Source organism: Haliotis rubra, unplaced genomic scaffold, assembly GCF_003918875.1.
Source record: "Haliotis rubra isolate DU_JTF1 unplaced genomic scaffold, ASM391887v1 Scf187, whole genome shotgun sequence".
Classification (NCBI taxonomy): Eukaryota; Metazoa; Mollusca; class Gastropoda; order Lepetellida; family Haliotidae; genus Haliotis; species Haliotis rubra.
The window spans coordinates 468,797-485,645 of NW_025765858.1; the positions used below are offsets into that span (position 1 = coordinate 468,797).

General features: G+C 41.3%; 1 protein-coding gene across 1 annotated transcript in view; it reads left to right on the forward strand.

Moving 5' to 3' along the window:
- The window catches only part of LOC124274000 (multidrug resistance-associated protein 1-like), a 30,586-nt gene extending 22,627 nt beyond the window's left edge, over nt 1-7,959 (forward strand). Inside the window, exons 17-23 of the mRNA XM_046709333.1 lie at nt 1,078-1,201; nt 1,457-1,558; nt 2,118-2,264; nt 4,733-4,891; nt 5,441-5,607; nt 6,198-6,392; nt 7,678-7,959. Of these exons, the coding sequence (XP_046565289.1) occupies nt 1,078-1,201; nt 1,457-1,558; nt 2,118-2,264; nt 4,733-4,891; nt 5,441-5,607; nt 6,198-6,392; nt 7,678-7,789 (1,006 nt within the window). The 3' untranslated portion in view covers nt 7,790-7,959. The remainder of the gene's footprint in view (nt 1-1,077; nt 1,202-1,456; nt 1,559-2,117; nt 2,265-4,732; nt 4,892-5,440; nt 5,608-6,197; nt 6,393-7,677) is intronic.
- The last annotated feature ends 8,890 nt before the right edge of the window (nt 7,960-16,849 follow it).

Here is a 16,849-nt window from a genome sequence, read left to right on the forward strand (position 1 = left end):
AAATGAGGATGTGATATCGCAGGCACTTGAAGATTGCTTTATATGTTGTCCTGCAACAAATGAACTTCAACACTTGAACTTGACACGGAGTCTGAGAGACCCATTATGTCGGAGAGCGTACGTAACATCTCAAAAACATCAACTTGAATTTGAGGTTCTATTTTTTTTCGAGGACACGTATCAATGGCGGGAAGGTGAAGGCATCGTGCACTTATTGTTTGTGAATACTAACCCTTAGATATGGTATTAGTCATTTTGTTTCCTTTGGATGATTGAAATATGTTTGTGATAATTTCTCAGAAAATAAGAAATTATACCAAAAGGAAAATATTTTTATAATATTTCTTGTAAGACCATATACTGAACAAACTATTTCAAGACGTTTCGACATCGAGATTCTAATGTCATCACTTGCTTCACAACGACATTAGAATCTATGTTGAAACGTCGCCTTTCACAGAATATATCACTTTGTATATCCATAAAATGATCATCATTCTTCATCACCTCAACTTCTAAAATGCCCATCGAAGAAGAAAATAATTCAAGATAGTGAATATTTTAATGGATTTTTACGTTCATTTATAAGAAGAAAATATTTTTTTTAAATATTCCTAACCACACACGTGTTCGTGGGTGTTACTTGGCAAACGTCTGAGACCTGTATCGCTTCGGACTGTGCTCCCTTATCAAGCAAGCACGACAGAAACCTCCATGTATGCTCTTGGGTTCGAATCTCAGTTCGCATTCTCTTCGTGTGTGTGTGTCCGGTTTTGTCAGCACCATACCCGCACTAGTGGCCGTCAAACAAGTGATGAAAATCTGAGGTCACTTGGAGCTTTCCTCTGATATAAGCTAGCACAACATGAATACTGTTTAAGTCCGCAATGAACCCTACTAACACGACGTTTTAATGATGTATGGGCGGTGGGGTAGCCCAGCGGTTACAGCGTTTGGTCGTCATGATTCGCAGCAAGGATACAGTGTGTGAAGCCAATTTTTTTATGTCTCGCTGTGATACTGCTGAATATTGCTAAAAGCGGCGTTAAACTAAAGTAATTCACTCTAATGATTCAGATGGCTCTCATATTACCTGGACATGATCGGAACTATCATCATCTTTGCCTCCGCCATCTTTGCTGTGTTGTCTTCAGATGCCAGTGGCAGTCAGCTAGGACTATCGGTGTCATACGCACTACAGGTTGGTATATGTGTCTACAATGTTTCTTCGGGGTAGCCTTGTGGTTAATGTGTGGTGTCCTGGGCCGTAATATTTCTGAAAGCGGTGTTAAATTAAACTCCATCACTCACTGCTCACTGTTCAATGTATATTTCCTTGTGCTGTAGTAGAATGATTGGTCGTTTCTAAGACAAATATATATAGATGGGTTTTTTTTAAATGTATGAGAGATATGTTTCCATCACACAATCAATGTTGCTGACCATTTACCTGCAGGCGTCCGATACTATGGGCTGGATGGTCAGGCAGATCAGCGACCTCCAAACCAATATTGTCTCCGTTGAGAGGGTGAAGCAGTACTCCGAGCTACAAACAGAGGTATAAACGCATAAATCATTATCTAAGGTAATTTACGCTCTATCAGGAGGGGAGGGGGAGGGGAGGGGAGGGAGGGGCAGCCCAGTGGTTAGATAGTTCGCTCGTCACGTCGAAGACCTGGGTTCGATTCCCCACATGGGTAAAATGTTTGAAGTGCATTTCTGGTGTCCCCTTTGTGATATTACTGAAATATATTTTAAAAAGGGGGCGTAAAACCCAACTCACTCACTCTACCGGGAAGTTCGAGGTATTCTGTCAGAGAGACAAGAATGTGTGCCTTGGAACGATGAGTAGATTTTCAGCCTCTATTAAATCTGCCTAGACCTAAAAAAAGTGACCTTTTAAAATGTGCAGGAATAGAATAGGCCCGTCTCATATCTGGACGACACTATTCTCCCTTGAGCCTAGCCATTACTGTCATGCTATAGCCAAAAAGACGTCAAGATTGTCCATCATGATAGGTCTCCTATTCATCTTAAATGTAGTTTCTAACAAAATATGTCTCTTCAACGACTGAACTTTGGCCTACTAACGCATGCGTAATGGTGGATGTTGGCAGGCGGACGCGGTCCTCCCAGACTCTCGACCCCCGACAGACTGGCCCCAGAATGGTACCGTGCACCTGAACAACTACAGGACGCGGTACAGGGACGGCCTTGACCTTGTCCTCAAGGGGATCACGTGTACTATCAACGGAGGGCAGAAGGTGAGAACGAGATATAAAGTATATTTTCCAACCAGTTGTGTTTGTGAATATTGATTGATTGATATTGAATATTGACTGACTAGAGAATGGCTGAAGGCTAAACCAAACAGTTTTATGGCATTCTGTTCCACCAAATGAGCTCATACCGTGGCTAAAATGTGTATGTGTGGCTATGCAGTATGAACCGATTTTCAAGCATGTTCTGCATATTCAGCCCTTTCATGCACATTCTCACTTTTCTGCCTATTCAGCCTGTTCATGCCTGCATATTCTGCTTCAGCTTATCCTTCACTATCCCTTACTTTCTGCCTAGTTCCGCTCACACCACCCTATCTCGACTAACACCTCGTCTCTGAAATGAACGTATTTGACAGAAAAAAGGTTCCTAAATTATAATCATAAAATATATTGAAACGGAGCACATAAACTAGCGTCCAAAAGAAACGCCACCAAACAGTTTTCTTCATTAAAACACAACAATAGCAAATTATGGTAACAGGAAGTGTTGTATTGTAAAACACGATCATTCAGCAGCAGTTCTTGAAACTTTTCAGTTAGAAAACCGAAACAGTTCGTGTTCTGAAGGCACATGGATGACACAGGGGTGCAGTGTCCAGTATTCGATCGCCACCGCTGATTCGTCTTTAAGGTCTTAAACTGTCCTGAACAACACAGATGATTCAGTATCGTGTGTGGCCACCCCTAGCAGTGATGCAGGCTCTAACACGGCGTCGAACTGATTATGTGAGCCTTCTGACGTCATCATAAGGGATTCGGTGCCATTCCTCTTGCAGGGCAACTGCCAAAGTGTCCATAGTCAATGGCGACTGTTGACGATTCCGAATACGTTGCCCCAGTTGGTCCCAGAGGTGTTCGATTCGAGACAGATCGGGTCATCGCGCCACTGTAGCAGGTTGACGTTGTTAGTGTTGAGGAAGTCACTAGTGATCCGAGCTGTGTGAGGTGTGGCGTTGTCCTGTTGAAGCAGAGTCCTTGGGTGACGTGGCATGTAAGGCAGCACCACAGGCCATAAAATCTCGTCGATGTAACGACGTGCGGTGAGATTACCGTTGATGATGACGAGATCTGTCTTTGGTCCCCACAAATTCAGCCCCTTACCATAACGGTTCCACCACCGTAATGCTCCACTTCTTGGATGCAAGTAGGTGCCGTCCGTTCGCCCCGACGTCGGTAGATTCGAACACGACCATCAGATTTGAAGAGCTGGAGCCTACTCTCGTCACTGAAGAGCACTCTTCGCCAGTTTCGCTGCTGCAACTGCATTACAGTCCTGACCCACCTCAGTCTGGCACGTCTTTGTCGGAGCGTTAACGTCATGCCCTTGAAAGGTCGATAGGTTTGAATACCATGCTGACGGAGTCGTCTTGCTACGGTCTGTCTGCTGACTGCATGTCCAAGGCTATTGGCGCTTGATGACGTGACAGTGAGGTAGCGGTTTCTCAGATGAGGCACCCGTAAATATCGATCTTCCTGTGGGGTCGTGACCTTGGGTCTGCCACTCCTGCGTCTGTCAGCAGTACTGCCAGTCTGTCTGTGACGTGTGACAAGTCTGGCGATGGCGGACTTGCAGCATCTCTTGATCCTGGCCACGTGCTCCTGTGTTGCGCCCATCTGAAGCATACCAATTGCTCTTTCCCTCTTTTCTTTGGTCAATCGAGGCATGTTGGCTGCTTTCAATCGTGTCACATGATGAGAGAGAACAAATCTAGTCAGGTTTTATACCCTCATGTCATACGGGTAAATTTGTGTACAATTTCCGTTTTTTTCTGTGCCAATTCATTTAACTCACCAATCATTAAAATCTCGTCCACTTGTTCACTGGGAATACACAGGTTGTGTTCGATGGATGTGTTTTCAGCCGTTTTTCAGCAGATTGGCAATTATTTTGACACTTTATGATAATTTTTATTTTGGTGGCGTTTCTTTTGGACGCGGGCGGTGGGGTAGCCTAGTGGTTAAAGCGTTGGCTCGTCACGCCGAAGACCCGGGTTCGATTCCCCTCATGGGCACAATGTGTTAAGCCCATTTCTGGTGTCCCCCGCCGTGATATTGCTGGAATATTGCTAAAAGCGGCGTAAAACTAAAATCAGTCAGTCTTTTGGACGCTAGTTTAGTCTTTCTTCATTTCTTTAAACTGTGGTAACATAGAAATGAAATATACAACTTTATGGATTACAACTTCTTGTTTGTTTGCATTGAGTGACGTTTCAATGTAGACGATTACACTGTTATCAAGCTAAAAGTGAGAAAGTGTGGTAATCTAGATTTGCCACATATTCTGGACTTGCATGTTCTTACTTAGACATGTTTTTTGAGGGTCGATATGAGAGACTACACCCTGTCCTGCACATTCTGCCTGTCAAGGCTGCTCTGCACATTCCACACATTCCGTTCACAATTCCAAGTAGTCACAGTGTATGGCATGCAAAGTCTGTATGTCTTTTCAGGTGGGAATTGTGGGTAGAACTGGTGCCGGCAAGTCGTCCTTCACCTTGGCTCTGTTTAGGATCCTTGAAGCCGCTGGAGGCTCCATTGTGATAGACGGAATCAACATTGCTGAGATCGGGTTGTATGACGTCAGATCCCGACTGACGATTCTTCCCCAGGTGAGAGGGTATGATGTAGTTGTGGTATTATGGTGGATCAAGTTTAGCTTAATGAACCCGTGAAGATACGACGTCATACATCTTGAAAACTGCTGAGTGTGGCGTCAAAAACCAAATTGAACTTATCTGAATGATGCAAGGTCATTATGCAAATGATGACAATCAGATCAGATCGGGACTGACAGTTCAGCTACAGCTAATGAGATCCGAGTTAGAATTGATCTTCAGCAACCCATACTTGTAGTAAGAGGCGACTAACGGAATCGGGTGGTTAGGCTCGCTGACTTGGTTGACACATGTCATTGAAATACATGATGCCATTTTGTCATGTCATTGTATCCCAAATTGCGTAGATCGATGCTCATGCTGTTGATTACTGGATTGTGTGGTCCAGACTTGATTATTTACAGAGCGCCCCCATATAGCTGAAATATTAAACAACAAACAAACAAAAACTGGCACACTCCAAATATATGAAGGATTCTCTGCAGATATGTCCCACTATACGTTTAATTGGTCATAAGTTTCTTTCCCTTCTCTGCTTCCCAGGATCCTGTGCTGTTTTCCGGCACCATGAGGATGAACCTGGACCCCTTCAACGAGTTCAGTGACGCCGACATATGGCGGGCACTGGACAGGGCACATCTCAAGAGGTTCGTGGTGGATGTGCCCGGCCAGCTGATGTACGAGTGTGGAGAAGGAGGGGAGAATCTCAGGTGTGTAGACAGCCCCTTAAGTAGTAACTCAATACACGATATACAAGTTTTAGACAGACCCCTTGATAGTAACACAATACGTGATGTACGGGTTTGTAGAGAATATGCCACGACATTTAATCTGTAAACGACTACAGATTAGTGACTCACGAGTGTACAGAATGCGTCTCTATACGTGACGTGCGAGCACATAGACGGTGCCCCTTTAATGTAAGGATGTATCGTCGAGAAATGCACTTACGCAAACCATGCTTTTCTCCAGATACGACTGGCAAGATCGGTTTAGTGGCCTGATACATGCATGTCATTGTAGACAATGTCAATCACTGGATTGTCTTGCCCAGACTCGATTATTTACAGACAGTCGTCATATGGCTGAAATATCACCATCAGCTTCCCAAACCATCATACTTTATTATGTTCATATAGTCTATCGATAACTGCATGTACAGGATATGTGATTTACAACTAATTCTGATTTAATTGTCAATGTGCACGAATTTATCAGCTGACCAATTAAAATTCAAAAATATGTTTGGTCCTGCACTCATGAATTATTGCTGACATTTAATACCATTTTGTGTTGGCAGCGTTGGACAAAGACAGCTGATGTGTCTTGCTCGTGCTCTATTGCGCCACACAAAAGTCCTGGTGCTTGATGAAGCCACGGCAGCTGTTGACATGGAAACCGATTCCTTGATTCAGAAGACAATTAGGGAAGCCTTTACCGATTGTACCATCATCACAATAGCTCACAGGTTAAACACGGTCATGGATTATGACAGGTTGGTACAGATGATGTACTATTACACAAACACATTAGTTATCTCTCACCGCCACCCTGTGGTTAAAGTGTTTGCCTGGAGACCGAAAGACCGGTTTTGAACCCCGGCCATGTACTACATTAAGACATAAAAAGCTGGCACGTGTTACACTGAGTAGTGAAACAACTCGTCGCCTGAAAACCAGAGTGTTCTAAGTCACAAAAACCTATTTTCGAGAAATTCGATCTTGAAGTTTAGGACAACAATATCTTCTTCACTTTTCAATCGAATTCTTTCAAATTTTGCACATGCATGTGACATGTTAAACAGGATCAGAAAATATCAAATTATATGCTCAATCTATTCAAATAAATAAGAAATTCACGAAAGATGATTGGAGATAGAACACTTGACCAAAGAAAATCGTGATTTTTCTCAAAACCAAAGTGTTCTAAGTGTCAAAAAACACAGCTAAAACTCAGCTTTATTATATTATATCGATATTTGATTGTTATTTCCTTTTTACCAGGTTGTATTTTTGTCGTTCAAACCTGTTTTTCTTTCATAAGAACTATATTTAATTAGATAAAGCAGAAATAAGAACAGAGTTAACATGTTCCATCTCCAAGATGACAATCACTTCAATATTGGTAAATCTCGATGTCACGTGATCAACATGTGCTTGCCCATTGGTCAATTGACAACTTAGAACACTCGAAAATTAACAACATGTGATTTTCATGGAGATAGAACAAATTTTCTGTTTGAAAAACCACTTTTACAGCTAGATAGCACTGTAAAACGTTGCTAGAGTAATAGATTATGCTCTAAAACCTACACTGAGCATACTTACTCTAATTTTGTCAAAAGTGGACTTAGAACACTCTGGTTTTCAGGCGACGAACTGGTAGGCTAGGAGCCTGATTTGAGTGTCCGTTTTTATCTGTAGCGAGGAGGGGGCGGTGGGTTAGCCTTAAAGCGTTCGCTGGTCACGTCGATGACCTGGGTTCGATTCCCGCATGGGTACAATGTGTGAACCCACTTTTTGGTGCCCCCCCCCCCCCCCCGTGATATTGCTGGAGTATTGCTAAAATCAGCGTAAAACTCACGTCGCTCATTTAATTAGCCCACTGAAGTGGTGCGTGTCTTCGTGGTGAAAAAACATCACTGAAGACCCGATTTAGATTTCCCAAAGGTTCAATTTGTGAAGCTGCGATTGCTGGTGATATTGCTGGCATTTCGCTTAAAACCGTTTCACTCTCTGACTCTGGTGTTGACGTTTTGAATTTAGCTTTTGTTTTCACAGAATCATCGTAATGGACGCAGGGATGATAAAGGAGTATGACACGCCCGAAACGCTTCTCAGCAACTCAAACAGTATATTTTACGGACTGGCCAGAAATGCCGGCCTGATATGACATAGTTTCGGGTTCTGTTCAAGTATGAGCCAGTCACATGAGAATACAAGCAAGTGCTTGTGCGAAGATTAAAGAAAAGGTTATTCTATACTGCAATATACAGTCAGCTCTCGTTAACCCGACACTCATTAATCCGACAATCGCGTTGATCCGACAAACAAATTAGGGAACCATTTAAAACAGTGATAATTACTCTCGTTAATCTGACATTCTCTCATTCGGACTCCGACACACCAATCTAGCAACTGATTATTGCAAATACATTGTAAAAACATTCGTTAATCCGACAATCAACACAGCCAGTCGGATAATCTGACCGTATACAAACAATCACACGTGAGTAGTAATTAGCGTGTGCCTTACTGGCTGCTTGACACTGACGTCGGTGAACATCACACTTGTTAATTAGGAACACAGGATAATTAATTGAGACGATGTAATCAAGAAATAACAGTAGAGCGAGCTGTATAAAATGTTTACAACCGACATGAGTTTTCATCACAAGATGTTTGTCAGGAGTACACAACCTGCTAAGCGACCCCTTGTAGAAGTTATGCCATTGATCAGGAAAGAAATCTCCTTTTGAAGAAAGACAAACCCCAGACAACACAACAAGAAGTCATCACTTTTGCTGAGCAGAAGTTTGATGTGAAGATTGAACGATCAACCGTATCTGACATCCTGAAGCAGTCTGCTTAGTGGTTGAGCATCCTACGACTGATTCCAATGCTTCAAGCTATCTGAGGCCAAAACATCGTTGAACACTTTGCAAACATTTCTGACACACTACTTAGACGTGTTTGATGTTGATGACCATCAAAGACTTTTTCAAGTTATAAATTATATATGTTATGATAAACGCCTGATTGTACATTAGACGTCCTCATGTTATTATGGAATTAGTTGTATGGAAACTGTAACATATTCAACATCCGGGTCATAATGGCAGCTGATATGCGGTAAAAATATACTTGAGTTTTGTGCCAATGTGGTCATGAAATAGATATGATTATATATGTATGTTATGCCATCTACGAATGTTAATAAATGATAACAAGTATGTATTGTAAGTATTTTTTATTTCTGTGAATATTTTTCAACCATTTCTGATATGCATGCAACAGTATGACGATCATGACATTTAGTAAACATTGATATTTTCAATACATTAATCCGACATTTTCATTAATCCGACATTTTCGTTAATCCGACATATTTCTCTGCAAACACAAGTGTCGGATTAACGAGAATTGACTGTATTGTAAATAGTGCTCGTTTATTTCATACATGACCAGCCACGTGACTGCTCAATTAATATGTTTCTTGGTACACGTGTCCTTATTGTTTACTGCTATTGTTAATACTAATCAGCAGACAGTGAGTGAGTGAGTGAGTTTAGTTTTACGCCGCACTCAGCAATATTCCAGCTATATGGCGGCGGTCTGTAAATAATCGAGTCTGGACCAGACAATCCAGTGATCAACAGCATGAGCATCGATCTGCGCAATGGGGAACCGATGACATGTGTCAACTAAGTCAGCGAGCCTGACCACCCGATCCCGTTAGTTGCCTTTTACGACAAGCATAGTCGCCTTTTATAGCAAGCATGGGCTGCTGAAGGGCTATTCTAATAGACCCGGACCTTCACGGGTCTAATCAGCAGACAGAGTACTAATTGTTTTAACGTGGTATTATATATAGTATTATAGCTCGTTCATAAAGCTTTCTTAGCTGTGTGAACCGTTATTGTGTACCCAGGATATGTCAACAGTTTTGTTGTATTGTTTTGTGATAAAATACAATAATACAAAAGTACAGCTAAGCTAAGGGCGTGTATGTTGTAAGGCAGGGGGGGGGAGGTCGCTGGAAATCGGCCATTTTGTTTTTATGATGTCATCACACAAGTGTGTGACCTTTGTGTGACCGTCCTTTTATATCCTTCCGGCCCAGGTGTGTGTGACCTTTAGGTTGACCTTAGTGGTCTTCATAACCCAATAACTCAGATGATGGCAAGTACGCTGATAATACCTCAAGGGACTCCTTAGATCATCAAAATATAGCCTGAGATTATTGTTGTAAATATTGTCTTTGATTTGTTTTGTATTGTATACCGGTTATATCTGTATTAATGGCATGATTCATGTGAATCGTGTTCAGTTGTGTTTGTGTTGGCACCTTGGGAAGAGTACTTGAATAGGATCTATTATGATCCCAAACATCCCGGTAGTTATACTGGACCCAAGAAACTGTATGAAACTGTGAAAGTTGATGGTCAGTTTAAAATTGGCTTACATAGAATTAAGAAATAGTAGAAAGGTCTAATCAAGTTAGGAACATGTTTCCAAGAAATGAGTACGTGGTCGAAGGTCTTGATAGTCACTGACAGTCACATCTCATGGACATGGTTTCACTGGAAAAGTACAACAATGGTGTTAAGTATTCATTAGTCATCATAGATCTATTTTCACATTATTTGTGGGTACTTCCGCTGATGTCGGCAAAAGGTCAGGAAGTGGTGAAAGCATTGATCGACTTATGGAATACACAAAATCATCGGCCTGGTATTTTTCAATAAATTGATGGGTCAAACCTTTTAGAAATAGCACAAGATAACCCAACTCTTTACACTGAGTGAAACCAAGGCCCCTATGCTGAGAGAGTCATTAAAACCATTAAAATGAAATTATACCAATATATGTCGAAATGTTTACATAGAGATATATGGATATCTTACAAGGGGTAGTCAAGAGTTACAATCACAAGAAACATTGAATGTTAGGACAGTGTCCTGCCAGTGTAACGTTTAACTCATAAAAATGAAGATGAAGTGAGACTCTCACAGTATTTGATTAAACCCCCAAAAGTTAAACACAATAAAAATAAGTTCGCCTTCAGAGTGGGCAATAAAGTAAGAATCAGTCACCTAAAGAGAACCTTTGACAGAGAGTATCAAGATAAATGGTCTGGTGAAATCTTTACAGTAATAAGAAGATATTGGTCTCAAGGCAATGACTTGTACAAGCTTAAAGATTGGGGGGAGGGGTTTTGATCCTATCGGAGGTACCAATAATTCATCAGAGCTACGAGCAGTGGTAGAAAATATCCAGCCAGAAAGTGATGTGAAAGAGTATAAAAGCACAACGTAACCTCTTTTCAGAGTCATTTATGATGGAAGACATTGAAGCAGCAGCATCTCTCATGCAGAGTTCATCGTCTGACAATTAGACATTTTTGGGGGGAAAAATCGGAACGTCGTGACATATATACCTATTCCTCATTGTGCGATTCGTATGTTGGAGAACTAAACAACCTTTACGGGAAACTGAAAAGAATATTCTTTTTCATTTTCTCAGTGTCAGTTTGTCCCTATGAATCTCAGAGATTTTCAGACTGTGGATATCTTTATAAAAGACCATGAGGGCAATCCAGCTTCATTTATCCGTGGACCAGTGACAGTGACACTTCACCTCAAGCCACTCCCGTTTTGGTTTTCACCATGAATAATCCACAATACAAACTCTTCGTACTTGATGCTGATAAATGGACACGCTTTAACATGCTCCATCCTAAAGGGAAAGGAGATCCTTATCTTTCCATTATATGTGGAGGAGAAAAATATGCCATGATGTCTGTCAATCGATATTTGGAATTGTGTGACCAAGAGTGGAAGAAACAAAAAGAACCAGGAACCTCAGAGTAGCCCAAGATTAATTTTGTTACCCCTACTCAACAAGTGGTCCTACAGGCCAAGGCGAAGTTGAAGAGGGTAAGGGAAGTGTCAACTGACCAAGGGAAAACAAAAAGGCTAAATTTGTCCTTGAATACTTCATTTGTAGTAGGACTGCCGATGTGTGAACATCATCATGCATCTCTGTCCTGTATGCTGTAAACAATATGTATTGGCTCATGACTTGTCCCGTCATAAACAAACGAAACATTCAGGAGGAGATCTCAAGCAGCAGCAGCAGCAGCAGCAGCAGCCACCACCACAAGTACCACCACAAGTACCATCACAAGTACCATTGCCACAAGTACCATCACCTATGATGCAACCAGTGCAACCACATTCATCAAAAATTACTACCCAGTCATTGGAAGAGTTTAAGCTACTACATCCATTCACCATGATCGTCTCAGGGCCAACCTCCTGTGGGAAAACCTACTTAGTGAAGCAGATTCTAGAAAGGATGAACATTAAACTTTATCCTGAATGCATTATATGGCTCTACAAACGGTGGCAGAAATTGTATAGTGCCATTCAAACCTGTGTTTATGCCTTTGTTGAATTTCATCAAGGCATTCCTTCTGAACCCCAGTGTTGTGAACATCATTGTGATCAACGACTTAATGTCTACTGCCAGCAAAGATCCATGCATTACAGATATTTTACAGAAGATAATCTCTCAGTGATCGCCTTGAACCAGAATTTGTATTACAGTAAGTAAGTAAGTAAGTAAGTAAGTAAGTAAGTAAGTAAGTAAGTAAGTAAGTATCTGCTTTTGTTCAACAACCCTATTGATAAAGAACCCATCATGACTTTGGCAAAACAAATGTATCCAGAAAATTATAAACATTTCATGGACCAGTTTGAAAGGGCTACCCAGAAACCTTATGGATGCTTGCTGGTTGATCTAAAACACCTCCCCATTTTTGACTTTGTCCCAATGCATTCCAAGCCAGGACAATACAGTCAGAGTTAGACTTTCAGCGTGAGCAGATGTATGAAGAAAAAATGCCATCTTGTGATATCTTTGGAATCATGTTTCAATTCGTACCCAATTTGGAAAAACACAGAAAAAACTTGTGTGCCGAAAAGTCTTCAGTAGGTCCACCTGGGATACCACAGGTGGGCTTCAAGAGGAAGCAATAACCACAACTTACAAAGACATATACCCAATAAACAATATCCTGAAATGGAAAATGATGATGATGATGATGATGATGAAGAATCATTAAGTGATGTCACACACAACAAAAGGAAAAATAAGATGGCTGATGTTGAAGAGTAAGGTATAAGACAAATGCATTCACGTACGCTTGAGCTGAATAAAGACGTTTTGGACGAGAAATGACAGCTGTACATGAGCAGAGATTTAAACGAAGACATGATAGGAGCCAAAATGAAGAAATTAATCTGGATTACTTTTACAGAGACGTATGCACGATTTTATTACTTATCTGTGTCACATGCAGTTAAGTCCAAAGACACAAGTAACACTGAAACAAGTACAAGACGCGACAATGTGTATCATGACATGTTTTCAAAACTGTACAAATATAAATCTTGGTTGGAAGACTTGACTCAAGATGACGATGAAGACATCGTAGCTGATACAGAAAGCGAAGGATAGGACAATGAGGAGGGGCAATGAGACAGTTCACAAAAGATGTTAAGTAGATATTAGGAGTGCTCCTATCCTAATGTCTACAGATGGAAACGCAGCTAATAAACAATGAAATCTGAATATCTCTGTTGTTTTTTTATGTATATCTGTTTGCTGACTGACATTAGACAACTGTACAATTCTTTATTCTATTGCTGATAAACAACCCTATTTCACTGAATCCAGTGACTTCCTTGATACACCCAATTCTTAACACCATGGAGTCTCCACCTCTTTATACAGAACATAAAATACTATTACCAGTCGTAAGAGACTTACACCAGTATTTAATCATATTATACTGTCCGTGGAATAAGAGTGGGTAACGACGTCAGTAACCCATGTGTCACATGATGTTTACACCAGTATGACATAAAAGAAGAGTTGATCAAGTAAATTTGACATTTGTCATTGTATAGTTACTTGTACAACCATTTGACTCTTCACCCTACTTGAGTTATTCAGTGATCACCAGTCCTCAACTGTTTACTGTTTCCTGTATCCAGTCGCACACTTAATGACGGAAGCTGACCCAAGAGTATACATTTATTCTATACTCCGTTTGGCTCAAAAGCGGACCGATGAATTGCAATCGAAAACTCGAAAACTGATAACATAAAATACTCAATGAAACACTGATCATAATCAAAAAGTCAGACCAACTCTGAGAGGTGTTTGCAGAATTTATGTCTTAAAAATAAAAAAGTTCTTTAACAAACTATCATTTAAATATCGACACAGTTCACTATTTGTTACGAGGGAGGAGTGCAGAGAAAGGGACAGCCAGTTGTGCGAAAAAAATGATGGAGACGGCACAGCACAGGATAATGAATCAATAACTTTGTCGGCACATGGGCACGTGCTTTTCTAACACCTGAATATATACTGATTTGTGCAGTTCTGTAATTTTCCCACTTTGAAACTAAATAAATGCGACGCTGTTAAATCTGTTGGTAACTTGTCTTTATTGTGTAACATTGATATTGCTGGAATATTGCTAGAAGAGGCGTGATAACTCACTCACTTACTTCTTCACAATCTCCTCGATGACCCTATTTTATCCAAGTAGAAGATTCTTACATACAATCCTCTCCTCCCGAAACGCGCATTTTCAAAAAGGGGGCGGTCGGGAACCTCAGTGCTTAAAACGTTTGCTTATCACGCCGCCGAGAACCCCCTTTTGATTTCCCACAACTTGTAAAGCCCATTTCTCGTGACAATGCTTGAAGAGTGCAAAATGCGGCTTAAGACCATACTTACGTAAACTCATGGGGAAGATGCCTGAAAGACTGAAATACTTGATGTGAGTTTGTCTCATATTGTCCATGTTCTACAGTTATATGCCTCAGACGTTAATTATACAAAAACACCAAAAAAAACATAGTTATATAACGCTTTTTTCAGTGAACGACTCGGGGTAGAATTGGTCATCAGTAACCCATGTTTGTCGTAAGTGATGACTAACGGGATCAGGTGGTCATGTTCGTGACTTGGTTGACACATGTCATCGTATCCCAGTGCGATGCTCATGCTGTTGATCACTGGATTTCCTGGTCCAGACTCGATTCTTTACAGACCGTCGCCATATATTTGAATATTGCTGTGTGCGGCGTAAAACTGAACTCACTTTTCAGCAAATGAGTGCGGTGTTACAGTAGAAACAAACATAGAGTCATTACTAAGAGGAAAGGGTTCGCTGCTCTGTCCAGGTGGTCCGTAGCCCGATATCCCCGACACATTTCTGTCGTATCCAAACATCCCTACAAGACGCTGAGACACATTGACATCCAGCCCCACTGACACACTGTAACAACACAGGGGGCACTGACAGTTGTTGGTATCAGCCCCTCCTTGCGCCTCGCGGTTAAATGAAACCCCGAGAACAAGAAGGGTTGGTTTCTACGGTAGTCTAAGTTAACACTTATCACGTACCGCACGTGCATTTGTTTCACTGTTCCAACTACTGCGCGTACTCCCTTGTAATACAAAGCAATAATAGCGATTTCAAACTATGATCGTTTGTTAAACAACTTTTATCCTGAGTTGAATAAAATTCTGAGATTTAAATGTTCAATTGACAAGGTAAAATTATGAGGATTAGCAATCGTAATTTCACTTAATTTGATTTACTTTTTTTATTTAAAATGAAATTCATCTGTACGTTTTCACTGCAAACAGACTATAGTGAACAGTTCACCGTGGTTCCCCTTTGTTTCCAATATACGCATCAATGACGGCTTTGAATGGTAGTCGTCTTAGTGCCAGGCTTCAGATGGTTTATACTCACTTTGCCACCACCCTGAAAAGGAGTGACAGTTACTGTGTTTATACAAGCACAGGGGTCATGTCAAAATTACTCACAGCAGCAGTGAGTGAACTGAACTCAGACTTAATGAGCATCCATGATAATGTTAACGGTGTTCACTTGTGAATGTCGAGTTCGTTCCTAACAGTCGGGGTGGCCGTAGTCTAATACTTCAAGGTTTTACGTATAGAGTTACGAGAACGCGAGGTGCCAGCATTCACTGGAAATACTGTACTGCTACATGCCCAGAACGACCTCATCATAACCCAGAACCATGTTCACAACCATCCTCCAAGCCAGGCCAACATGAAGACGCCAATGGAGTATGCCGATTCTGTATTTCACCTCATTGGACTTTAATTGTTTATAATTGTGAAAGTGTGTAATCTGTGTAATAAATTCCTTAATATTCTTATTTTGTACTGTATTACAATTTCATGTAATTTGTGTAAATACATTAAAAACGTGTGCACATTTTGTGCAATTTCTTAATAATACTTAAGACACTGTTATGTAAATATTGTGCAGAGTTTCATAATACTTTCTAAAATACTTGAGACGACCCCTGCCACCTCCCATGACTGCTTCGCCACCCTTAACAATAGGGGGTGGCAAAACGAGGAGACCCCCTCAGATACACTATGGCGTGTTTACTGGGTCGGGATCGTCTTCTACCGTATATCCCCGATGGATAATAATAATATAGACTAGGTTTAGAATGGTGTCATGTGTACAGGTAGATAAAATACATACATATTCATTTTTAACATACCGGACCATTACTGTCCGAAAAGACACCTGAGCGTAAAATCACAAACGTTTACAAGCGTTTTGTTTTTAAAAAAAGCACATTCATAAAACTCAACCTATACAAACATCTTCTTACATACCTCACACAACATCCAACCATAGACGGACAAACTCGGACACCCAACCCAACCACGCTTCCATACCCTCACATCTTCATTATCCAGACCCGTGAAGATCCGAGACAGAATAGGTGTTCAGCAACCCATGCTTGCCACAAAAGGCGACTATGCTTGTCGTAAGAGGCGACTAACGGGATCGGGTGGTCTGGCTCGCTGTTCCCAATTGCGCAGATCGATGCTCATGCTGTTGATCACAGACACACGCACATCCCGACTGATAAACGCAACCACTCCACGCCTCACACCACATCCACCCGCTCACCAACTTCCTCATGTACGCTCACACACACACGTGCACGCTCTGACATACTCTGCACTTTAGCCCGTCCCCTCACACACCAGCTGTCACTGAATCCCTCTCCTCACTGATTTTCTCTCCGGGCGGACGCTCTAACCACTACACCACGGAGGCGGTCGTCATTTACTAAGTGAGTGAGTAGGT